We start from the raw sequence: 25,569 nt of genomic DNA, 5'->3' as shown, positions 1-25,569 counted from the left end.
GAAGTCCACACACTGTGTCGGCAAAATGTGGTGTCCTAACATCTTCGTTACCAACAGCCATGGGAGAGCATTCATTCAGGATTTTTTTCTTTCATCTATGACTGTAACAGGAGCCGTGTCAGATGTTTCTTTCACAAGCCACCGGTCAATTGCTCCTTCCTAATTTGAGCCGATCCACCCCAAGAAAGGCAGCTGCGGTTTCTGAAGGCACATTTAGAAGAGAGAGGAACTGGAGTGTCATACACTGGTCCTAGGTTCTCCTGACCCCAAACAGGAAACATCTATAGGGAAGGCTCATCTTCCTCCACCCTAGCGATCCCAAACCTATGGGCCGTGGACCACATGTGGTCCTTCAACTAATTGGAGGTGGGCCGCAAAGGACGCCTCCCCCCCCCCAGCCCTTTACAACACACTTTGGGTGTCATTGTCTCCCATCACTCCCAGATGGGACTATCTCGTTGCAGAGAAACAAGCTCAGGGTTCCCATTGATTTGTCATTGTCGCGAGTTAAAATTTCCATGAAAATAAAATGTTCCTTATGTTCATTGTTGTGGCGTGTCTGTATCTTATTTTGAAGGGATGTTTAAACATTACCATAGCGATCAGAGAGCGTTAGGGCAGTGGTTGAGAGTAGAGAACTACCCCCCCCCCCACCGGGCTTCAGTAAAAGGCGTTGAGTGGTCCCCGGTGATAAAAAGGTTGGGGACCACTGCTCCACCCTATTCCAGCCACCATTGCTTGGCTGCCGCTGAGCCAGACTGGGGGCCTCAGAGGCCGCATCCAGCTCTTGAGCTGGATCATCCATTCTCCAGTTGACTGGTCCTAGTATTTACACCTGGCCCAGCCAAACCTGAGGGGGGGGGGTGTTGTACACCCAAACTGCCTTCTGTAAGAAAGTGTTAAATATTTTTAAAATAAAAAGCTTTGCAGGTAAAAAGTGCTAGAGCTGTGGAGACCTCAGGGTCTTTATCCTCAAGAAGCAAATTTATCAGCCTCAGAGTGAAAAAGGACTTCCCAGTAGTGGTGTAAAGTATAATTCCGGCTCCAAGGAATATTTAAGGCAATGAATTAGCACATGGGTCGTTGACTCAGCCTGATTGAGTTGACAGGAGCAGAGTCGTTCGGCTTTGGGAGTATTGCTGAACCTTCCCCTGGCCCAAGCAGTTGGTAAAAGGCTTAATTGTGCTTGCATAAAGCAATACCTGAACACTGGATTATTGAATGTATGAAAGTATGCAGGAAGGGATGTGTAAATGGGAGGGAGGTCATTGGTGAGCATGCTCTGAGCCCCACCCACCAATGCTTGAAAGTCAATGTCACATATGTGTTGTTTGATACAATAAAACGGCGAATTTTGATTCAAATTTTGGAATTCGTCCAGTGCAAATCCAATTGATTCAGAAAGTTGATGATTTTCCTGCACCAAGAACGGGATTGGTCTGCTAACAGGCAGCTTTATCAGGGCTGCGGTGAAACCAGGGTCACCCAGCTGGCTGCATGTGGAGGTGGAACGGGGAATCAGAAAAATTGGTTTTGATATGCTGCTTTTCTCCGCCAGGAGTCTTCAAGTGGCTAACATTCCCCTTCCCTTTCCTCTCCCGGACCACAGACACCCTGTGAGGGAGGTGAGGCTGAGAGAGCCCTGATTACTGAAGAAGAGTTGGTTCTTATATGCCGCTTCTCTCTACCCGAAAGAGTCTCAAAGCAGTTTACAGTCGCCTTCCCATTCCTCTCCCCACAACAGACACCCTGTGAGGGAGGGGAGGCTGAGCGAGCCCTGATATTCCTGCTCAGCCAGAACAGCTTTATCAGTGCTGGGGCCAGCCCAAGGTCACCAAGCTGGCTGCATGTGGAGGAGTGCGGAATCAAGCACAACTCACCAGCTTAGAAGTTGGTGCCCCTAACCTGGGGGGCTCCATCCCTTTCCATCGAGTCCTGGCCTCCGCATCGCAAGCGGAGAGCACAGAAAGACGGATTCTGCAGCAGAGGCTGCAGTGATGATCTTGCATCAACAACTTGTGAAGGAGCCTTTATAGGAAAATGAGGCACACCAACAGGATGAGAGGAATTCAGCCACACCAGAGCAGAAAAACACTGCTTCCCTTCTCCCCCTTATTGTCGTACAGTAGGCCGTCAGTGACCACCAATGGAATCCAGATGTTGCCCCAGCCAGGAGCCTTTGATTCAAATTTTCACATGGTTCGAAACTTTCTGCCACAAGTGTGCCCCGATGGGACCCCTTTAATTTGGAAATTGTTCTTCATAGCAGCCCTCCAGTCACTTCCCAGAATGATGGCTCCCTCCTGGTAATTTCATTAGCACCCATCTGCCCCTGTAGTTCTCTCCTCCTGAGACTTCCTTTATCCTCTGTCACAGTCTTTGTTTTCTGAAGAGTCTCCTTGTTATCCAGTGGGCCCCAAGGAGTATAACTAGCCTGTCTCAGGAGCCAGAAAACTCTGGTTCAGGCTACAAAACGGACGGCAACTCAGGCTCTCGGTACACTACAGCCTTTCTTCTCTCATTTCATTTCTACACAGACTAGGACAGGTATGCTGTTGCTCTTGATCTAAGAATGCAAGAAAAGCCATGATGGATCAGGCCGGTGGCCCACCCAGTCAAACATCCCGGGTCACGCAGTGGCCAAAACCCAGGTAATCATCAGGAGGTCCACCAGTCATGCCAGAACTCCAGAGGTGGTCCTACTGTTTCCCCCAAGCATTGAGAATACAGAACATAAGAACATAAAAGCCTTGATGGATCAGGTCAGTGGCCCATCCGGTCTGTGACACAAAATGGCCACCTTGGTGTGATGGTTAAGAGCAGTCGCCTCTTATCTGGAGAACCAGGTTTGATTCCCCTCTTCCAAATGCAGCCATCTGGGTGACTTTGGTCCAGTCTCAAAGCTCACTCAGCTCCACCTACCTCACAGGTGACTATTGTGAGAAGGGTAGATGATTCCTTTGGGTAGTAAAGCAGGTTAGATTCCCTTGGGTAGTAAAAAGGGTACAAAACACCCAAACCAGCAAGACCTAGGAGATCTGCTAGTGAGGCCAGAACCCCAGGAGCCCTTCCTGTTGCCCACCAAGAACCAAGAAGACAGAGCATCTCTGCCCCCTCTGTTTCATAGCCAACAGCTACCGATGGACTCTGTGTTTATCCTGTCCCCTCTTGATGCTGTCTGTGTGTAGTTGCTACCATTTTATGCAGTAAAGAACTCTGTGTGTCATTGACTCATTGGGCATATCTTCATTATGCAATCCATTCTGGACCACACAGAGAGTGGGCACTTTGACCCCTCTATTTCAGCCGTAACACCTGGAAGACTGGACACCTCTGGCCCAATAGATTCCACTTCTCCTCCTCTCATTTTGCTTGGAGGGAGGAGAACAGTGGGAGGGCCTGTGGAGTTCTGGCCCCACTGGTGGACCTCCTGAGGGCAGCTGAGCTTTGGCTGCTTTGTAAGACAGTGTCCTGGACTGGATGGGCCAATGGTCTGATCCGACATGGCTGCTCATGCTCTCCTCCCACATTATCTGTTTCTATATTTACACCTGTAGATTAAAAATAACTGCTGCTCCAAACTGGTCAATTTTGAGCAGTAATTGTCACATGCTAAATTTGGATATTGAATGTGTTACCTGTCTGGGCTTTGATTTAGCATTTCCTTAGGATACATTTCCCCCCTCCCCACTCTGATACCAAATCCCTCCATGCATTCCACATTCTTTTTTAAACCAGGTGTCTGTCATCCTTCTCCTGCTGAAAGTTACTATTCCACCTCTTTAGGTAAAGATCTGTTTTACACTCTTGCACAAATACACAAGAACATCCCTCATTTCAGTCTGTGTTTGTGTGTTTTGGGGAGGGGTTACTTCTGTCCAGGATCACAGTGCAGCCTGTCCTGCCCAAAAGAATAGTGATGTCTAGAGAAGAGAGGGAAGCAGGGAGCAGTCAAATTTATGGAGCTGAAAGGAACCTCTCCCCTTTTTGAAGCAGTCTGCCACCTGCTCCGGAATTTCTGAGATCTCCAGCTAGGTGTTGGAATCTGCTTCCGTCTGCTAAATTCTGTGAAAAGGATATGCAATGTTTGTGGTCAAGCTAGAAGCCAGAGCAGAGTTTATGTGCAGAAACCGTACACCTCTGTCTCAACTCTTCCAAGATGGAGGTCCTGTGGCTGGGTAGGAAAGGGCCAGTCCAGGAAGCACACCCCCCCTCCCTGGACAGAGTGCAATTGGAGAGCTCACCCTTGGCTGGTAATCTGGGGGTGAACTTTGGTGCCTCTTTGTCAATGGAGCCTCAGGTGACAAACTGAAATAATAGGATTGAGAGATACAACTTATTTAAAAGGGACAGACAAAAGAAGGAGGACTAGCACAATATGTTAAGAACGTCTATATATTTGTGAGGAAATGATAGTGGTATTATGGTGGGGGTCTGCTATAGACTGCCAGGCCAGGAAGAGGACTTGGATGAGATGCTCCTAGACCAGATTACAAAGTTCTCAGCGAGACAGGACCTAGTGCTCATGGGAGATTTCAGTTATCCAGTTATCTGTTGGAAGACCAGCTTTGCTAAAAATGAAGTCTCAAATCTTGGGAGAAATGCTAATTCCCTCTTCTCCTTGCTAAGAACTTCGATCCCACATAAAAGTCAGGCACATATATTCAGCCGCAGAAACAAAAACGCATCCAAGCAGTTGGTGTTCTTATTTTTTTTTTTGTACCATACCCATTTATTGACCCCCCGCCCAAGACTGGAGCATCATTTCCCCCATTCTGAAACAGTCTGATTTTTGCAGTCCTTTCTTGTCCTTGCTTTAAGTTGCTAATTTAATTCCCCCCTCCTTATTTTGCAGCAAAACAACAAAACAACTCAAACCGTCTTGCTTTAGAAAGTGCTCTCTCATACAGGTTCTTTCTGCCTCCTATGAAAATGCCAAAGGCCAGTCTGCAGGAACACGCCAGGGAGAACAAGGGGGACTGCCTCTCTTCCAAGCTCTGCAGACCTGAGCGCAGAGGAGCTCAAGTCTCTGCCTACTCCCTAAGTTGGGAGTCTCCAACGTGATGCCCAGGGGATACCATTCCTGGAGCCCACCATGTTTTTAGAAAGCAGGTAGGCAGGGCTTCTGCCCAGCCAGACTGGCCACTGGGAATTCCACTGACTGGGCCAGGTTTTCAAAACGTCGCTTTGGCAGCGGCTGCTCTCACAGCACAAGGATCCCGAGGGGAAGCTGTGGCGGCCCTTGTACGTTCAGCTTTGCTTCCTGCAGATGCCGTTTCGTGGCTGTGCCCATCACTCAGTGTCAAAATCTCAGAGGTTCCTGCAGGCTGAATAGATTGAGGATCCCATGTGGTCACTTCCATCCCCTCCTCTCCAGTAGGCCCCAATTATTTACCATGTTATGCGGGGCAGCCTCTCGGAACAGCTTCTAATTCAAATCAAACCTGCTTTGCCCTTCTGATGGCCAAGGAAGAGAATCTCCTTAATACCCTCTGCAAAAGCTAACACTACACCCTCATCTAAGCTCTAAAATGTGTCCGAATAAACTTGGGAGCCAGCTGGATTCAAACAAAGCCTTGATGTGCATTAACCCTTCAGCCAGAAAAGTTTTGCCTGACCGTCTGCACATACAGGGGGAGAGCTCCATCCTGAAGGAAAATCTACCAGGGAAGAGGGCAAACAGCCGCTCCCAAGGGCAAGTTCAGATAAGGGAAACAGAAAGGAGCACAGACTCCAAGGGCAGGCCTTTTAACACAGCGGTCCGCAAGCTTCCGCTTGCTGCAGGGTAATGGCAGGAGAGGGCGTTCCAGTGGCCCGCGCATGCGCGGCAGCCCCAGCGCAAACACGCACGCGCAGACTGCCGTGCATGCGCGTTTGCGCCGCCGCCATGCCGGCGGCCGCAGCTTCCCCTCCCGGCCCACGAGCAAATCAGCCGCTAAAGCGGCCGATTAGCTTGCGGCTCAGCAAGCTTCTCTTCCCTCCCCTCCTGAAGCGAGAAGCTTGCCGGGCCGCGAGCTAATAGGCTGCTTTGGCGGCCGATTTGCTCGCGGCCTGGCGAGCTTCTCACTTCGGGGGGGGGGGAGGAGGGAAAAAGGAGCCACTGTTTTAACAGACCGTGTGCATGTACAGACCTGTGTAGGGGCCAAGGAAGCTCCCAAGGCCATGTACAGATCACCAGCACTGTTAAGGCTGGGCAACACCACTAAACCACAGATACAGGAGTAGGAGAGGAAACAAGCATATCTCAGGAATGGGGGTGGTGGGAGCATTTCCCCCAAGGAACCACTTTCGTTTTTCAGTGGAAATTTGCAGAAAACTGGAGGAGGGGGGAAAAGGAAATGCTTTTTAAAGGCAATAGCATGTTACCTTCCTTTCAAACTGCTTCCCAACATTCTGTAGTAATAACTACTATATTAGATAACTGTCCTGACCTAGATGGCCCACGATAGCTCAGCAGGTTGCTATTTGGATGAGAGACCACAAGGAAGCTGCGCAGGGGCAGGCAATGGCAAACCACCTCTTACTGTCCCTGGCCTTGAAAAGGGTTTGTCATAAGACAGGTGTGACTTGATGTCACCCCCCTAAAAAGGTAATTAGAATCTCCGTAGTTGCACACAGCGTTCTTAAAAGACTTTGCCTGCTTCACAATACTACACCTTCGGCAGATTTGCAAGAAAACCAGATATATACACAATGAATTTAAGAAACGGGCAAGTTCTGAATGAGGGAACAAGCGGCTTTCTGCCCATGTAACCTTTCGGGGCTCTAAAGGTCGTGAACAATTTGGAACTGGATGTTGCTGATCTTTTGAAAATGCACTCTGGTTGAAGACAGAAACTTGAGGGTATTATGCTGAAGGAGATGCACTTAATTTTTTTAAAATGATGAGTGATTCACGTAGCAGACCGATTCCACATTTATGATGTGGCGTATGAGGAAGGACCCTTATTTTGGGTGCCATTTTAAGGTTACCGTCTGGATTTACAATCAACCCCTAACATTGTCAGCTATTTGGCTGGATGCAGATACTGTGCTCCCCCACCTCTTCCCAAGTTGAAAGCAGTTTGAAAGACAGAGAGGTAGATGCTGAAGACTTTGATACTCTTTCTAGCTAAATCTGGCTGTTCGAAGCAGGCAGTTTTTAAGCCAGAACTAAAAACTCCTGTTTACTATGGGGATCACCAACTTGGTGGGCAGGGCCAGGTGGGGCCTCCGCCAAGCCATCAAGGATCTGATAGGCTGTGCAGATTTTACAAATGCAGTTTTGGCTGCAGCTGCCTCCACCCTGGAAGCCCTTTTGTGGCTGCTGTCTCCTTGCTATGCCAGAATTTGAAAGGTGCCCACAGGGGACCCTGGCTTACGACAACACTGGCCAAATCTTCCCCCTCTGGTTCTGTCACAACTGAATACACAAAGGAGGCCCACTTCCAGCACTGGATGCAACTGTAATCCTTGATAAAACAAAACCATTTTAAGTTGCATTGAAATGGCAGCATTTCACTTCATGAAGAGTTAAGTTTTCTGTGTCATGCACCAAGTTGCACCATAATCCAATTTGAGTCTTGAAGTGGTCTGTCTTCTTGCATCTTCTTTCAGTTGCCCTCAATAGTTCTGTTCTCCCCCGCCCCACACGGTTTGAATGTTTCAGGAAATTGTACTTCTCAGTTGCAACAGACACCCTGACCAGCTGCAGACCGTGCTATTGTTTCATCTGTTCAGGCCACGCAGTCTGGTGTGGCTGCAGCCACCAGAAGGGGATTCTGACAGCACTGGTGTCCCTCTCCTCCCCCAAAGTTCCCATCCTCTCCTGCCTTCTCAATCCAAAACACACCCACGAATTCTTCCTGGCAGAGCTGAGAACAGGACTTCAAGAGACTTCCCACTAAGAACAAGCCACCTTCTTCCAGGACTGCTATTCTGAAGAAGTCTGGCCTTTCCAATAAAAAAAAAATCAATCGGTAATCTCTCCGTTTGGTTCTCTGTGGTTCTCTTCCCCTCAGTGTTACCCTTACAACGACCTTGCGAGGTAGGTTAGGCTGAGAGGAAGTGACTGGCCCCAGGCCACCCAATAAGCCTCGTGGCTGGGTGAAGATCTGAACCCAGGTTCCCCCAGTTTCTCTCTAAGGGAATCCTCCCCAAACCAAGAAGGCTCAGTAAAATCCCAGTTTTACTGCAATCTTGGGATTACAAATACGTATGGAGTGTGAACACTACACAAACACATGCTTTTCTTTGGCACTTACTGTTTCCTGATATCTTATAGCAGCACCCATCTCCCACATCACCTTCTATAGCCATGCAAGAGAAAGCATCCACAGACCAAGTGCAGTCGGCACACAATCCACTCCATAGGTGTTTCCTCTGTGGGCTCCCAAAGCAGGGTCTCCTCTGGATCCCAAGGCCAATTCTTCCTGCAGAGAACCAAAGTCCTACCATCTTTTTCTTCCTGAGAGGGGAAACCTAACTCCAGAGCACAGAGAATTTTTTAGCCACCCAGGAGAGCGATGGTGCTTAATTGCAAAGAAAGAAAAACTACCCTGAAAAATCTCTGATGCAAATCTTATATTGGCCACAAAACAAAACAAAACACAGAACCCAGCCTTTGCCAAAAACCCAGCTTTGTAAATGTTGCAAGCAACTACTCCAGCAAGAACTCTCAGCCGCGCATTTGGCAACTGGCGCTCTGGTATATGAGCCAAGCCCCAAAGAACGAGCAACTTAAGACTTCAGTTCCCTGTGAGCAGGCCTGGGGAAGGGCTTCTTGTCAAAAACTGCAACTCCAAAGATTGTAAAGCAGGCTGCCTTTCAGAGAGCAGGTGACAAATGCAAACCACCCTGGCTTCCTAAATATTCAGTTGGCAATACATGGCAAGTGGAAGCCAGTCCCCTGCCCTCTCAGTGACCTCACTTGGGGCTTCCCCACCCCCCAGCATGGGTGGCTAAAGGCTCGGATAATACATTTCCCCTCTCTGAACTGGATGGTGGAGGTCAGAGGAAGACCGCATCCCCTGCTCCCCACCCACCGCTGCCACTGTGACACCCCCCCCACCCCCCGTGATCTCAGTGGCAGCAGTCAGACACAGCTTTCCCACCCTCAGTGGAGTTCGATGAAGGCCTCAAGCTCTTCGGGGATGAAACCCTTGTAGGGGATCTTGTGCCGGTCCAGGGCTCGGGCGGCAAGGCACTGTAAAGTGACGTAATTGAAGGGCTGCATCATGGCCTTGGGGAGGAACTTCTCGTCCAGGAGCTCGTACGCCGTCTGCTTGAAGGCGTTGGTCGCATCCATGTGGGCTCCCGCCTCCATCAGGGCGCTCATGACGAGTGGGCAGTTGTTCCGGGCAGCCACGTGCAAAGGTGTGTTGTTGTCATAGTCACGGCTGTCCGGGTCGGCCCCGCACTCCAGCAGGAGATTCACCACGTGGAGTGAGGGGAACTTCCCCACAGGGTAGCGGCCGACGGTGGTGGTCTCCTTGTCCACTGCCATGTGAAGAGGGGTGAAGCCGTTTTTGCCCCGTGGGTTGCACTTGAGCAAACGGTAGATGGTCTGTCGCTTCAGGTGCTCCTGCTCCGGAGAGCATTCCACTTTCTCCAGTAAGAACACTAAGTGGAGGATGATGGCCAGAGCCTTTGTGAACTGCACCGAGTCTGCAATGGGATCCTTCCGGTGCAGTAAGGCCCTCTCGACCTCACGGACTCCCTTGCCCAGCACCCCCATGAGGTCAGAAAAGCCCAGCTGGGTTGCCAGGGTACCTTTGGAACGGTCCTGAAGGACATAAGAGAAAAGTTCGGCAAAGGAGAGGAAGCTGCTCGCCGTCATGGGGCTCAGCGGCTCCAAGTTGCCCTGCTGCATTTCCAAGGCGTACTTCCACAGGTTGATGCAACGCTCGAAGTTTCCCGAATCTGCGTAGACAGCCCCTCGGTAGCGAATGTAGTAAGAGGTGTCCGGGTGAGACGGCCCGAGGATACGCTCCCGGATCAAGAGTGCTTGCATCCGCATTTCATCCGGATCGGTCACCAAGGAATCGAGCTCTTCCATCGAGCTCACTTCCCGGGAATAGTCATAGGCCAGCACCAACTGCTGAGGCTCGGGTTTGGCAAGATCATGCCCACCCTGGTGGCGAAGGGCCATAGCTCGGCGCCAGTGCTTAAGAGCCCCAAGGAGATCGCGTTTCTTGTCCACAAAGGTGGCTCCCAGCAGCTCAAGTGCTTCCACGGCAGCCTCCCGAGTGCAGTAAACCTGGGGCTGCCCGCTGCTGGAGGAAGAGGACAAGCCCGCCGTGCTTGGGTCCTTCTTCCCCTCTGCCGCTGGCTCGTCTTCCTCCTCGTCCTCCTCCTGCTGTAGTGCTCCTTCAACGAGGTATTCCACGATGTTGGTGTGCCCGGTGACGCTGGCGGCCAGCAGCGGGGTCATCCCGTAGCCGTCCTTCTCCATGCGGGCCTGGGCGTCGAGCAGGAGCTTGAGGATCTCGAGGCTGCCGGACTCGGCGCAGTCGTGCAGGGCGGTGTTGCCCTTGAGGCTGCGGCGGCCGACGTCGGCCCCCCTGGCCAGCAGGTAGCGGGCGATGTCGGCGTGGCCCTTGTAGCAGGCGATCATGAGGCAGGTGTGGCCGTGGCGGTTGGCCACCTCCAGGTCGGCCCCGCACTCGCCCACCAGGTAGCGCACGACGTCCAGGTGGCCGTCGAAGCAGGCGGCGCGCAGCGGGGTGGAGTTGGTGCGCGTGGTCTGGTTGACGCAGGCGCCGTGCTCCAGGAGGGTGCGCACCACCGGCAGGTGCCCGGCGGCCGAGGCGGCCCACAGCGGCGGCGCCCCCTCGATGGTCTCGCCGTCGAAGCTCACCGGGCCGCCCTCCCCGACGCGGGCGCCGCACTGCTCCAGCAGGTAGTCCACGACGGCGCGGTGCCCGTGGCGGGCGGCGATCAGCAGCGGCGGGCCGACCCCGGCCCCGGCCCCCGACGTCGCCTCCCCGCGCTCCGCCGCGCTCCGCCCGCCCAGCAGCTTCTGCAGCAGCCGCAGCTTCCCCTCGCGGGCCGCGTGGTAGACGGCCAGGCGCAGGTCCATGGCGACAAGGCCACCCCTTCAGCCGCCGCCGCCCCGGGCCGCCATCTTACGCCCGTCGGCCGCCACAAAATGACAGCGGCGCCGCGCCCCGCCCGAAAGGCGTGCTGGGAGTTGTAGTGCAGCCTCGCCGGACCGCGGCGGAAGCGAGAGCGAAAGAAGGGGATTGAAGGACTTCGCTTCCCAGAAGGCCGAGAGCCCGAGCGGCCGGCTTCCGGAGGAAGGACGCTGGGCCCGATGGTTAGCGAGGCTTCTGGGTACTGTAGTCCGTGCGGGACTGCGCCCAATGACAGCAGCTTGCCCTCGGCTAGGGGAGGAGAAGGAGCGAGGGAATAAACGGGGCGAGGGGGGGGGGCTGTGCTTGTGCGCGGAGCCTTCTGGGAAATGTAGTTCAGGTGGCAGTGCAGGGCATTGCTTCTGTTTTAGGACGTGACCGCCGCCCCTTTCAGGGGAGCTCCCGAAGAGGACAGGATCACATCAGTAGAGTAGCCAAGTTTGGGCTGGGGCAAAGCTGGAGGTTTGGGGGTGGGGTGAAACGGTGGCTGTACAGCTGGCCGTGGCTGGGGCTCACGGGAGCTGTAGTCCTTGGACATCTGGAGAGCCACCATTTCGCCCCCCCCCCCCAAATCAGCGTTTTCTCCCGGGAAACTGATGCTGGACGGCTGGAGGTCAGTCGTGACAGCAGGAGGGACCATTTGCAGAGGGCAGCCCTAGAATTTGGAGACTGACCAGCTACCCTAAGACTAGGTCAGGGGTAGTCAAACTGCGGCCTTCCAGATGTCCATGGACTACAATCCCCATGAGCCCCTAACTGCGTTCGCTGGCAGGGGCTCATGGGGATTGTAGTCAATGGACATCTGGAGGGCCGCAGTTTGACTACCCCTGGACTAGGTATTGATGCCGCTCCCTCCATGGGTCTGACGAGGGTTCGTCGAAACCATCGTAGCCCATGGCTACTTCTGGGGGCTTGTGGCAGTGAGTCCCACCGATGGCTGAGCGTGTGCGCGCTTTGATGCAGAGGGGGCCTTCTGCTTTGGGGTGCTGGTGCTGGAAAGATCTGGTCTGTCAAGCCAACAACCGCCCGCCCCCTTCTCATTGGAACTGCTGTTGCGAGGTGAACTGCCGCTGAACATGGAGGTTCCTTTCACGTATGAAATGAACCACCTGCACCTCTTCTCCATCTTTCTGCTTATTTTTTAATCCAACAGCCGTCACGGCGTCCTGCTCGCCTTTCCAAAGAGAGCGATTCTAATGTGGAGTTCGCTGCCACGGTTTGTAGGGATGACCAGCGGACTGGCGTCTCCGGGACTCAAGTAGAAGAGCTAGGTTTTATACCCCGCTTTTCGAAGCGGCTTACGGTCCCCTTCTCTTCCTTTCCCCACGACAGGACGCCATGGGAGGTCGCTGGGGCTGAGAGAGCTCGGAGAGAACTGACCTAAGAGAGCTGTGACTAGCCCCAGACCTGCCTGGCGGAGGGAAGACGCGGGAGCCACCGCCACAACCACAGTTTTGGCCGCAGGACAGCATCGGACGCTACGCACTGGAAAGCCTGGACGGGAGGGGGGGGAGAGGGGGCGGGAGGGGGCGACCGCGGCCTCTCAGCTGGGCCAGACGCAGTTCTTTCGGTGCTCTCTCGGCCAGCCCCGGCCCTTCTGCTGCTGCTCGCTCCCGCCCGGAGCTCCCGCCGCCTCTCCCGTCCCTGCCCGGGGGGGGGGACTGCAAAGCGCCTCCTGCCTGGGCTGCGTGGGCGGGCGGAGCTGTGCTGGTTGCCGGGCGGAAGAGACCGGGAGGTTCCTTCCCCGGCGCCGATCTTGTCCCTCCGCAGAGCCCGAGCGGTTCCTGCCGGCCCGGCTACGCCCCCCCCCCCCTTCTACCGGCTCTCCGGCTGCTGGACTGCCGGCCTTTTTTTCGCGGCGGTGGGGCACGGGAGGAGAAGGCCGAGCCCGAGCATTTGCTGCTGCCGTCCTTCCAGAGAGGAATGTCCTCCTCACCCTTGAAGACTCAATGGCAAGCTCAGGTTCTGGAGCCCAGTTGGTGCGGCCGGATGGAGGCAGCCGCCATGCAGTCAGCTCAGGTAAGTGAGGTTCCATGGGGTAGGGTGGGGGGTGGGAGGAGACCACAGGATCCCCTTCCTTTGTTGTGGGGCTCAAGGGACACACCCCAGCCACCACAAACCTGCCTTCCCCTGGGCTTTTCCATTCCGAAACATCAGACTCACCCGCCCACCCCACAGGCTGCCCTGTCCGCCCATTCTCATGGCTGACGGCCTGGGCACTGGCTAGTGGACCCTTGGTATTGACTTTGCGCCTTGAGCTTAGTCGCACATGATGCGCTTGTCCAGGTCCTTAAGTCGCACATGACGCACTTAGTCACACATGATGCACTCGTCCAAGTCGTTAAGCCGCAGGGCAGAAGCCCAGCTTCTTTCCCTCCCTGCTAGCCTCTTGGACCAGGAGCCCAGGAGGAAGAGAGGCAGACCTTCCAGTAGAAACGGAAGGAGGCGGTGGGTAGACCCAAAAAACCAGAGCTGGACCAACCTGACCTCACCAACTAGCTTTTGATAAGGTTCCACATGATATTGACAAGTTGGTAAAATACGGCATGGAATCTAATTCAAGAGGATTGGTAACTTGTTGACAGATGATACTAAAAGGGTGCTTGTTAATGGTTCAGCATCCTCTTGGAGAAGAGGGACAAGTCGAGTTCCCCAGGGATCTGTCCTGGGGCCTGTGTTGTTCAACATATTTATAAATGATTTGGGTGAGGGTTTAGAGGGGGTACTTATTAAATTTGCAGATGATACTAAACTGGGAGGGGTAGCAAACACAACCGAAGACAGAATCAGAATACAGGATGATCTTGATAGGCTCGAGAAGTGGGCTAAACTGAATAAAATGAAGTTCAATAGGGACAAATATAAAGTTCTGCATTTAGGTAGGAAAACCCATTTATAACAATTTAGGATGGGGGAGACTTGTCTTGGCAGTAGCATGTGCGAAAAGGATCTAGGAGCCTTAGTAGACCATAAATTGAACAGGAGTTAGCAGTGTGACTTGGTGGCTAAAAAGGCAAATGGGATTTGGGGCTGTATCAAAGGGAGTATCATGTCCAGATCGCGAGACGTGATCGTACCACTTTACTCTGCTCTGGTTTGGCCTCACTTGGAGTCCTGTGTTCAGTTTTGGGCACCACAGTTGAAGAAGGATGTAGCCAACTCAAGCATGTCCAGAGGAGGGCAACAAAGATGGTGAGAGGTTTGGAGACCAAGAAATTAATGAAAAAAAATCTGTCTAAACATCCGGAAGAAGTTCCTGACAGTTAGAGGGGTTTCTCAGTGGAACAGGCTTCCTCGGGAGGTGGTGGGTTCTCCATCTCTGGAGATTTTAAAACAGAGGCTGAATCAGCCTTTTAAAGAGAGGCTGATTCTGTGAAGGCTCAAGGGGGTGGCAGGTGACAGTAGATGAGCAAGAGGGTTGTGAGTGTCCTGCATAGTGCAGGGGGTTGGACTAGATGACCCAGGAGGTCCCTTCCAACTCTGTGATTCTAAGATTCTATGAACCTATAGAAATGCAACCTCGTTTTCATCTGCTTTGTCCACCAAGAACCTGCAAGAGTCGAGTTCTCTTGAGGAAAGTTGGAGGGCCGTCAGTCTCCAGGAGAGTCAGCCTGGAGTTCTCCTGGGGTGACACCTGACCTCCAGCCTGCAGGGATCAGGGCCTCTGGAGGAAATGGCTCCTTTAAAGTGCAAGCTCTGTGGAACAGCATCCTTCCTAACAGAAATCCCTCCCCAGATGCCCTCCCCCCCCGTCAAAGTCCCCAAATCTCCAGGAATTTCCCATATCCACAAATATACAGTTTCTGAGGGAAATCTCTCAGTTCCAAGGTGATTTGCCCCTTAGTTCCTGCTTGGAAAGGGAGCCGGGTTCCTGTGCTCCAGTTCTGTTGTGTTTTAAAAAGATGGTGCAGGTAGAAGCTATATGGATGTACCTTTCTTTCAGGCTTCAGTGGATTTCCATGAGGTGGCTGTGTATTTCACCGAAGAAGAGTGGATTCTGCTTGATCCAGGCCAGAGAACTCTGTACAGGGAAGTCATGCTGGAGAATTATGGGACTGTGGCCTCTCTGGGTAAGGACCCCGCTATTGGAACGGGATTGATCTGGTGATGCTGGGGCTCTTGCAATTTAGGGTTGGCCCTACCCATCAAGTAGGTCACACCCTGGCTTGCGAAGTCCCCCAGGGGGCAGTTCTCTACCCAGTACTATTCAACATCTTTATGCACCACCAATATGCTGATGACACCCAGCTCTTCCTCCTGATGGATGGCTGCCCTGACTCTCCCCCAAAAACATTAGCCAGCTGCCTGGAAGCAGTGATGGGGTGGCTCAAGCAGAGTCATCTGAAGCTCAACCCTTCAAAGACGGAGGTCCTGTAGCTGGCCATGAGGGGTTCAAGCGAGGGAGCATGCCTACCCACCCTGGATGGAGTACGGATATCAGTGGCCCACTCCGCCAGGAACTTGGGGGTGATTCTTGATGCCTCCCTTTCAGATCACGTTGGTAGCACAGCTGGCATTCTACAACATTTGCTAAGCCAAACGGCTAGCGTCCTACTTGGCCCCAGAACATCTAGCCACAGTGATCCACATGACAGTCACCTCTAGACTGGACTTCTGCAACTCGCTCTACGATAGCCTATCCTTATCCTTGACCCGGAAACTACAACTGGTCCAGAACGCAGCTGCCAGGGTCCTCCCAGCACTACCTCAGAGGTCCCACATCCAGCCCATCCTCCAGCAGCTGCACTGGCTCCCGGTCGAATTTTGAATCAGACTTAAGGTTTTAGTTATCACCTTTTAGGCCATATGCGGTCTAGGACCAGTATACCTGAGGGATCGCCCCTGCCTTACACGCCTTAAAGAACCTTGCACTCTGCCACCTCTAACCTCCTGGTGGTCCCTGGCCCCAGGGAAGCCTGCTTGACCTCAACCAGGGCCAGAGCTTTCTCCATCCTGGCCCCCACCTGGTGGAACGAGCTCCCAGGGGAGATCAGGGCTCTGATGGAACTCGAAGAGTTCTGCAGGGCCTGCAAAAGGGAGCTCCTCCACCAGGCATTTGCTTGATGCTGACCCCAAGCACCGCTTCCCACCAGCCCCCCAAGCCTCCCTCCGAGAATCATTACAGATCCGCCCAAACCACTGGGCCTCAGTACAAGTTAATCAATGTTCAAGCATTCTACCATCTTACAATGTTTATTGTTGTCATTATATTGTTGTTGTTACTGCTGTTACCACATGACTACAACCTGGGCTAATGGTATTGTTCCTGTTTCATGTAAGCTGCCCTGAGCCTTTGGGGTAGGTGGCATGTAAATAAAATCAAATCAATAAATCCCAACCAAAAATGGGATCGAGGGTGCTTTCCTTTTCGGATGGGAGAGGAACAGGCTACTTCGGAATGCACAGTCAGTTTAAGTAACTTATATTGTTTGTTGCCTCCTCAGAAGGAATTGCATTTCCCAAGCCGGATCTCATTGTCTGGCTTGAAGAAGATCCCTTTTCCACGGACTCTGACGAAGGTATTTACTTCTGCGGTTGGGAAGGGTCCTTTGAGTAGGAATGAGGCCCTCTGAGGAGGGACAGGGTGTGCTTTGTCATGTTTTTCATTTCCTCTAGGCCAGGCTGACCTGTCAGTGTCTGGCTACCCCAGCAGATGTCTTTGTAGCTCAGGACTACCTCCTCCAACCCCCTGGATATTTTCAGCATCCTTTCCCCCAAAGATCCCCTTCCTCTGGATCTCTGCAGGCACCAAAACAGCCCCATCGGCTTCTAGGATTGTGGGCCTTTGAACAGGACTTGGTTTCAACCACCTAGAAGGGCTCTTTTTGGTGGGAGTTCCTATTTTGCTGCGACTGAGATGAAATGTCAGCATTCTGCCCACCCCAAAGGAGACAGGAGGCCACAAGACACCCAGTGCAGAGTTTGCAAACATGACGGTAGAAGCTACGATTGCTTTGTGTCTCTGCAGCCTTTGAATATCCAGAGGGCTTTTCTAAACATTCTCTCTGTAGCCCTCCCAGCAGCCGCCTAAATTTGGCTGCTGTTCTTATCCTGCGAGTGACCTTTTGTGCCTTCTGTCCCCCTTCTCTATTTGTATTATTCTCTCACTTTTCAACACCAGCCTTCCTCCAAGATCTTAGTGCGAAATCTAGCATTCTCACTTCCTGGTCTTTTCTCTGCCTAGCAAAAGGAACGCTGGCTCAGATCTCGCTACCCCAGGCTAGCCCAGGCTGATCCAGTCCCCAAGGAAGCCCGGAGGTGCTACACAGAGGCGGGAAGTGTCAAGCCACCTTAGCGTGTCCCGGAAACCTCACAGGGCCACCCTAAGTCGGTGGTGCCGTGACAGCAAAACAAATAAATAACTAAATAGAATGTAGAATCACCTTTAAGACCAACAAAGATTTATGCAAGCACTCGAAAGCTCACGCCTTGAATCAATCTTTGTGGGTCTTAAAGGTGCCACTGGACTCTGATTTTGTTGTGCTGCTTCAGACCAACATGGCGACCCATTCGAATCCATCCTTAATGGAATGTGGTGGTCAGTGGTCATCAGGAGGATGCTAACAGCTAAGACCAAAACCTTTGAGTCATGTCAGCTCAAAAATGTGTGACTTTGCACACCTTCTCAAGAGACAATTTGCAAATAATCTGTGTGCTCCTCAGATATAGATCTCGTGAACGGAGCAGGGCAGAGTCTGCACTTACTTTATTCCATTGTCAATCCTGTTGAATTCAGATCACTTTGAACTCTTGTCTTCCTCTTCTCCCCCCTCCCCATTGAAACAGGAAAGTCTTCTGCACGTGGTTAGGGAGGCTCAGAAGAGGGGGGGGGGGCAAATGGAGACTCTTTCTTTGTTTTCTTGAGGGTGGGGGAGAGGATCCAAGAAGTCAGAGGAGGGAGGAAAAAATCCTTTCTTTTCTTGAAGGGAGGGGGAACGAAGAAGGCACGAAAAAAAATCCAAGGCTGACAGAAGTTGAGAGAAATTAGGGGCTTCTCCTTTAAGGCTTCTCCTTGTCACATGACCACCTGTAGCCAATCACGGGTCCTCTACAACGGAGGAGAACCCAGATTCAAAACAATGCGATTTTATAATATATTCAGGATTAAAAGCACTCTAAGATATCACACAATAAAGGTAGGGTCTCTCTGGATCAATCCTTCTTGCTGCAGAAGGAAAATTTAAATCGCCCAAAATCCAAATGGAAATCGATTTCAGTGCAGACGGGAGGGACTGAATCGACCTGGGGTTGGAATAAAAGCTCCGTGCAGTTTACACCCAGGTGTGGGTGTAAAGAGAGACTCGGGTTGCAATCCCCCTCAGCCTTGAAGTTCATGGTATGATCTTGGGCTTGACGTTCGGTTCCAGACAATGCTGCCTTCCAGGGTTGCGGTAGAAACACACCGGAGAAGGGGAGAGCCAGTGACTCGACCCTGAGCTTGGGGGAAGGGTAGGATAGAAATACGAACAGGCAAAAGTAAACAATGTTGGTGAGAAAATGTTGCTGGTGATAGACTCACTTCCTGACCTTCTCCCCCATGGGAACCCAGCATGGCTTGCATAATTCCTTCCTCTCCCTGTCCTCACAACAACCCTGCAAGGTGGCTTGGGCTGGGAGCATGTGACTGGCTCAAGCTCAACCTGCAAGCAGAGTGGGGATTTGAATCCGGGTCTCCCAGAATTCTCGTCTGACTGTAATCCCGCACTTGCATGTCATGTGACTGAAGAGGTTGAAAACTGAATGAACCCACGGTTGGCCCAGCCTCAAGATTTTAAACTGATGCTGGAGACTCCCTACTGGAGGTACGTTTTCCTCTGGCAACAGGGGCTGCTTTCCAGGGCACCCCCCTGACTTTATTTCCCGTAGCCAAATCAGAAATCATATTGCACTTTTCAGAAAGGATTTCTTTCTGAAGACATGCTTGGTTTTCTTCCCTGTAACCCCACTGGTCTCTTTCCTTTCAGCTGGTGATGAACAGGAGGAGAAGAATGGCAGGGACCGGTGTGAAGGGTCATCGGAGAAAGCTGAGCCCGCCGAAGAGGGTGAGAATTTCGGAAGGGATGCAGGGCCTGAGGGGCAGGCTGGAGACGAAGCAGAGACCTGGATTCCCACCCCTGCTGTTTGTCAGAGGAGAGACTCCCATGAAACGATGATCCATCAAGAGCATCCCACCGGGAAAGGAAGCTATCAGTGTCCTTCCTGTGAGAAAATATTCAGTTGTAAATCCAAGCTGGAGACACATTCCAGAACCCACACGGGCGAGAAACCCTACGAGTGCTTGGTGTGCAGGAAGAGTTTCAGTCGGGCTGCCAACCTGACAGTGCATCAAAGAATTCACACCGGCGAGAAACCCTACAAATGCCTGGAGTGTGGGAAGACCTTCACTCAAAGCACCGGCCTGGCCTCCCACCAAAGGATGCACACAGGGGAGAAGCCCTTCCAGTGCCTGCAGTGCGGGAAGCGTTTCCGGCACAACACGCACCTCACTTCGCACCAGAGGCTCCACACGGGGGAGAAACCATACAAATGCCTGGAGTGTGGGAAGAGCTTCCGCCTGAGCACCAGCCGCAGCTCGCATCAGAGAATCCACACCGGGAAGAGGCCTTATCCGTGCTCGGAGTGCGGAAAGAGCTTCACGCTCAGCGCGTACCTGACCGAGCATCGGAGGATGCACACAGGGGAGAAACCCTATCCGTGTTCCGACTGCGGGAAGCGCTTCAGTCGCACCACGAGCCTGATTTCCCACCAGCGGATCCATACGGGAGAGAAACCCTACCAGTGCTTGGAGTGTGGGAAGAGCTTCCGCCTGAGCACGTGCCTGGTGAGGCATCAAAGGATGCACTCGGGGGAGAAGCCTTACAAATGCCTGCAGTGCGGGAAGAGCTTCAGCCACAGCACCCGGCTCACTTCCCACCAGAGGGTCCACACGGGGGAGAGGCCCTACGAGTGCCTGGAGTGCGGCAAGAGCTTCTGCCACAGCACCAGCCTGAGCGCTCACCGGAAGCTCCACGCAAGGAAGGAGCCGTTTACCTGCTCGGAGTGCGGCAAGAGCTTCTGCCACAGCACCACCCTCAGCGCGCACCGGAAGCTCCACACGCGAACGGAGCCCTTTACGTGCCTGGTTTGTGGCAAGGCCTTCCGTCACAGCACCAGCCTGAGCGCGCACCGGAAGGTCCACCTGCAGAGAGGACCCCACGAGTGTTCAGAGTGCGGAAAGAGCTTCTTTGAGAGTGCGCAGCGCAGCCCGCCACTAAGGGGCCCCCGAGGGGAGGGGCCTTCTCGGTGCTCAGAATGCAGGAAGGGCTTCAGGGGGCGTTCCGCTCCCGGGACCAGCAAGCCAGCTGGAGTGACTGGAGGCTTCCTGGGGAACCGGGAGCAGGAGGAAGAGGGGGCTTTCGACCTCGGCAAGGGGAGTTTCCCCCTTGATAAGGTGAACGTCCTGGGGCGCGAGGCGCAAGCTGCCGCAGGTTCATCTGGCAGAGTCAGCCGGGCAGCCGCTTTGGTGGCTGAGGGGTCCCTCTTGGAGGACCTTCCCCGTCTTGTCAATGAGCCTCCTGGGTCCCTTTGGCCTGCTCGTCCCTTAGAGCAGGGGTAGTCAACCTGTGGTCCTCCAGATGTCCATGGACTACAATTCCCTTGAGCCCCTGCCAGCGTTCGCTGGCAGGGGCTCATGGGAATTGTAGTCCATGGACATCTGGAGGACCACAGGTTGACTACCCCTGCCTTAGAGGACACAGTCGTCAGCAACAGGGGGAGGCAGGGGAAGAAACGGCACAAGTCTGCCATGTGGGAGCACTTCCGCCTGAAGGGAGGGCCTTCCTTCGTTCCTGGAGTGCCAAAGGGATTCGTGGGGGGAAGGTGCTGGGGCACCTCGGGACCCATCAGGACTCCTTGCGGGCCCATGCCCAGGCAGGTAGCTTCCTTTCTGTGGCGCCTGCTCAGGATTGGCTCAGCTGCAGAAAGAGGGAAGAGACTCAGGGGCCCCTGGATGCCTCCCGTCTTCTCTGCTCCTGATACACGGCAAGGAGGATGGGGGTGGGAACGGCGTGGGGCACAGCCCAAAGAATCCTGTAGTGGTTGGGATGACTAGTAATCAGACTGCCCGGGACAACATTAACACCGTTTAGCAGGACAAGGTGCTGTCTCTGGACCGGACTGCCAGGGGCAGAGTGGCATATGGCGTGTGTCAGTTGCGGGATCCAGACTGTGCTGAGTGCCCCTTCTTGTCTGAGCAGGAGGGAGCAGTGGGCATTGCTCTGGGCCACGGTTCTGAACAAGCCCTTCTGTTCCCACCCCCGGGGAGGGGCAGTGACTCAGTGGAAGACGCTCTGCTGTGCAGGCAGAAGGTCTCCGGTTCAATCTCCAGCATCTCCCACTAGAAAGAGCCAAGCACAGAGAGCCAGTTTGGTGTAGTGGTTAGGAGTGCGGACTTCTAATCTGGCATGCCGGGTTCGATTCTGCGCTCCCCCACATGCAGCCAGCTGGGTGACCTTGGGCTCGCCATGACTCTGATAAAACTGTTCTGACCGAGCAGTATTATCGGGGCTCTCTCAGCCTCACCCACCTCATAGGGTGTCCGTTGTGGGGAGAGGAAAGGGAAGGCAAATGTAAGCCGCTTTGAGCCTCTTTCAGGTAGGGAAAAGTGGCATATAAGAACCAACCCTGGAGGCCTTCCACCCTGATGGGCCCTGGAGGCCTTCCACCCTCCATGTGTGTGTCTTTAACAGTGGTGGGGAGAGAGTGCAGTTTATGGAGCCAGATGGCCTGTCCCCAGGGCTGCCCGGTAGCAGACAAGGGGAGCAGGGTTGTGAAGAAGGGGACGGTTGCAGGTGTTGCTACGCTACTTGCTTCTCCTTGAGAGATGACCTGGGAGTTGGGGTGGGGTTGCTGCCTTGTGAGATCGATTAAGTCAGGGGTGGCCAAACTGTTGCTCTCCAGATGTCCATGGACTACAGTTACCATGACTGCCCGCCGGTGCTGGCAGGGCCTCATGGTAATTGTAGTCCACGGACAGCTGGAGAGCCACAGTTCAGCCACCCCTGGATTACATGTTATTCATTTTGGTGGGTTTACATTACTGGGGAGACCACAAGAGCAGGCCTAAGTGGGTCTCCTCAGGATCCTATTCCAGTCTACTCAAAGACACTTAGTCCCAGGAAACTGTGGCTAGGACTGCATTGGCAATTAAGGTTGCGCCGTTCGGCCGCCTTGGCAATTACCGAAGCCCGAGGCGGATAGCGCCGTGGTGCGGTGTGGTGCGGTGGGGTGACGGCGGCACACCAGCTGGCGGCCGCATGCAGGAGCAGACCTTTGCGCCTGTGTGCGGCTGCCAGCTGGTACTCCACCTCCGCCCCTCCTCTCCGCCCTGCGGCACAGGCCTCCTACGCACCGCTTTGGGCTTTGGTGTTCACCAAGGCGGCCGAACTGCACTGAACTGCACAACCCTACGAAATGCCTTCCCATCCCCACTCCATAACGTTGCCTGCCTTCTGGAGATTTCACATAACTGCCTCAGCCCAATCTGGCAGGCAGGAGTCCCCATGGGGTACAGATCTCCCCCCCCCCATACACACACATTCCATGAAAAGATTTCTCAGTGGCAGTTCCATGTTAGCCTCCAGTGGAGCAACTGGATACTTTAACCTCTTGAAAGATCACGCCCTGAAAATCTTGTTAGCCCCTAGGTTGCTACCATCCATTAGGTTAAAAAAAATGCAGAGGAACTTTTGTTTTAACTGCCTGTAAAACTGGAGCTATTATACCCAATTATCCTAAATATATCCCATGGGTGAGGGTATACACACTGTGTAATATATATCTGTGTACACGTTTATTTTTTGATGGCAGCCTTCCTTTGAGAAGGCCAGGGTGAAGTATTTGGTCTCCCCTCCCCCAGTTCTTGTTTTACCTTCACAACATCCCTAGCAGGTAGACTAGGCTAAGAGAGTTCTCGCCATCCTGGTTGAGTGGGGACTTGATCCTGGGCCTTTTCATTCTCAGCCACACCAACGGTCAAGCTGTGGCATGCCCAGATCAGCTGATTTGGGGTGAACGCAAAGAGGGGACCCAGAAATATGCTTACTGTTGAAACCAGCGGAAATGAACACAGCAAAGAAAATGAGAAGCAACAAAAGTGAACAAGGAGCAACGGCAACAAGAGAACTGCAAGAGAACAAGAGAGCCAGCTTGGTGTAGTGCTTAGGAGTGTGGACTTCTAATCTAGTGAGCCGGTTTTGAGTCCCCGCTCCTCCCCCACATGCAGCCATCTGGGTGACCTTGGGCTTGCCACAGCACTGATAAAACTGCTCTGACCGAGCAGTAATCTCAGGGCTCTCTGAGCCTCACCCACCTCACACAGTGTCTGCTGTGGGGCGAGGTAAGGGAAGGCAAATGTAAGCCGCTTTGAGCCTCCTTCGGGTAGAGAAAAGCGGCATAGAAGAACCAACTCTTCTTCTTCAGCAATCTGAGGCTGTCTCAGCCTCACCTCCCTCACAGGGTGTCTGTTGTGGGTAGAGGAAAGGGAAGGCGACTGTAAGCCGCTTTGAGCCTCCTTCGGGTAGAGAAAAGCGGCATCTAAGAACCAACTCTTCTTGTACCTTCTCCGGGAGGGGGTAGGGCTGCTTTTCGTTGATCAGGTCCCTGGCATGTCCAGTTAAAGGTTCTGGCCATGGGTTTTTGTGGGGGAGGGGAGGAGTTGTGCATGTGTCCCTATGCCTTTTTTTCATGTATTATGGTTCAAGTAAGCACTAGGACTCTTCTCAGTTTGTGAACAGCAGGCTCCTTTCGGAACCCTGCATTTGCTAGAAGGTGCGGTACAAATCTGAAATCAGCTACATATTAGCAGTTAGATATCAAGGAAGATGTTCTGATCATCTCCCAGAGAACTGGATAAATGCTAGATTGACCCTAGATTCCCTCCCCCCTTGGTCTGTGTTAGTTGTGTTTTCTTTAATAAAACCGAACTTGCTTCTGTTTTCTGCCTGAGGCTGTTCCTAAGAAAGCTGGGTGGTTCTAAAGAGGGCCTGCAAATGAAAGCTTATAGCCAGGATTAAATTTTGTTGGCCTTAAAGGTGTCCCTGGACTCAGAGTTTGATCTAATGACAACTGAGGTGCTGGCCTTATGTGGATCAAGAAATCCACCCACTGTGTTCAGTCAGAGCTACAATGTAGGGTTCTGCAAAGCTGTGGGGAGGGCTGAACCTATGGCTTATTTTGTTCTTTAGCAAGCCCCTCAATAAGGCTATAAGCTTTGTTGGATCAGACCAGGGTCCAGCTAATCCAGCGTCCTGTCACATAGAGGCCAACCAGTTCCTCTGGATTTATAACAACAGGAAAGAGGCCCAGGCCTTCCTAAGAGCCCCCAAAGAGCCCTGCTTGGTCAGACCACTGGGGGAAAATCTAGTCCAGCATCCTGCCTCACACAGGGGCCAACCAGTTCTTCTGTAGGGCCAGTCACAAGACAGAGAAGCCACGGCCTTCATAAGAATCTCAGAAGAGCCCTGCTGGATCAGACCATGGGTCCTTCAGGTATAGCATCCTGCCTCACACAGAGGCCGACCAGTTCCTCTAGGGTAGCGGTCCCCAACCTGTGGGCTGTGGACCTCATGTGGTCCTTCGACTAATTGGAGGTGGGCCCCGAAGGACGCCTTCTCTCCCCCCCCCTGGCCCTTTACTTCATCCCCCCAGCCCTTTACAACACACTTCATTGTTGTGGCGTGTATGTATCTTATTTTGAAGGGATGTTTAAACATTACCATAGCGATCAGAGAGCGTTAGGGCAGTGGTTGAGAGTCGAGGAGTAAACTACCCCCCCCCCACCGGGCCTCAGTAAAAGGCGTTGAGTGGTCCCCGGTGAGTGGTCCCCGGCATTGAGTGGTCCCCGGTGATAAAAAGGTTGGGGACCACTGTTCTAGGGTACAACAAAAGGGCAAGAGGCGGAGACCTTCCAAAGAAAATTGGAAAGGTCCTGCTGGGTCAGACCAGTGAGGGTCCATCTAGTCCAGCATCGTGTCTCACAGAGAGGCTGACCAATTGGCTGGCCTCAGCCATAGGCCCAGTAGAAGAGCTCTGTCATGCAGGCCCTGTAGAAAGAGAGCTCCAATAGTGCCCTGATCTCTCCATGAATGGGTCTAATCCCCCTTTAAAGCCTGTGGCCCTCACTACACCCACTAGAAGCACCATCTACACCTGCGGATCCAACAATTGCTGTTATTCTAACTGTCCTCTAGGGTGCACTGTGATCTGTACCCATAAATGTCTTTTATTGTTCAATGCTGCTTCTTCCTACCACCCCCTCCAATCCTTTGTAACGTATCTTTAACCAACAATCCCCTTCCTCACAAGAAAAGAGCCTCCTAGCACCTTTAGGTCAAGCATATGTACAGGCGTCAGCTTTTCCTGCAAGTCAGAGCCTGCTTTGTCAGATGCACAAAGTGTTATTTTTTACTGGGACGTGTGT

At 53.0% G+C, this 25,569-nt stretch overlaps 2 protein-coding genes across 6 annotated transcripts; one reads left to right on the top strand and one right to left on the bottom strand.

The window, feature by feature from the left end:
- Positions 1 to 6,882: 6,882 nt before the first annotated feature.
- Positions 6,883 to 11,303, bottom strand: FEM1A (fem-1 homolog A). Its single transcript, XM_077332084.1, has one exon. It carries the CDS (start codon positions 11,057 to 11,059, stop codon positions 9,095 to 9,097), a length of 1,965 nt encoding a protein of 654 aa, XP_077188199.1. The 5' UTR covers positions 11,060 to 11,303; the 3' UTR covers positions 6,883 to 9,094.
- A 71-nt stretch (positions 11,304 to 11,374) lies between these two features.
- Positions 11,375 to 24,083, top strand: LOC143835017 (uncharacterized). Of its 5 annotated transcripts, none has more exons than XM_077332082.1 (6): positions 11,375 to 11,724; positions 12,444 to 13,130; positions 15,055 to 15,181; positions 16,556 to 16,630; positions 19,076 to 20,702; positions 20,820 to 24,083. In XM_077332082.1, the coding sequence occupies exons 2-6, from the start codon at positions 13,035 to 13,037 to the stop codon at positions 21,199 to 21,201; spliced, it is 2,307 nt and encodes a 768-aa protein (XP_077188197.1). In that variant the 5' UTR covers positions 11,375 to 11,724; positions 12,444 to 13,034; the 3' UTR covers positions 21,202 to 24,083. The 5 variants fall into 5 exon arrangements, with proteins under 5 accessions (XP_077188197.1, XP_077188196.1, XP_077188195.1 ...); XM_077332081.1 differs by having other exon boundaries at positions 11,375 to 12,170; XM_077332080.1 differs by having other exon boundaries at positions 11,375 to 12,327.
- The last annotated feature ends 1,486 nt before the right edge of the window (positions 24,084 to 25,569 follow it).

The sequence above is a fragment of the Paroedura picta genome, chromosome 4, assembly GCF_049243985.1.
Source record: "Paroedura picta isolate Pp20150507F chromosome 4, Ppicta_v3.0, whole genome shotgun sequence".
Classification (NCBI taxonomy): Eukaryota; Metazoa; Chordata; class Lepidosauria; order Squamata; family Gekkonidae; genus Paroedura; species Paroedura picta.
Note: the sequence above shows the minus strand (reverse complement) of the source record. Positions and strands in the feature narration are given on the sequence as shown.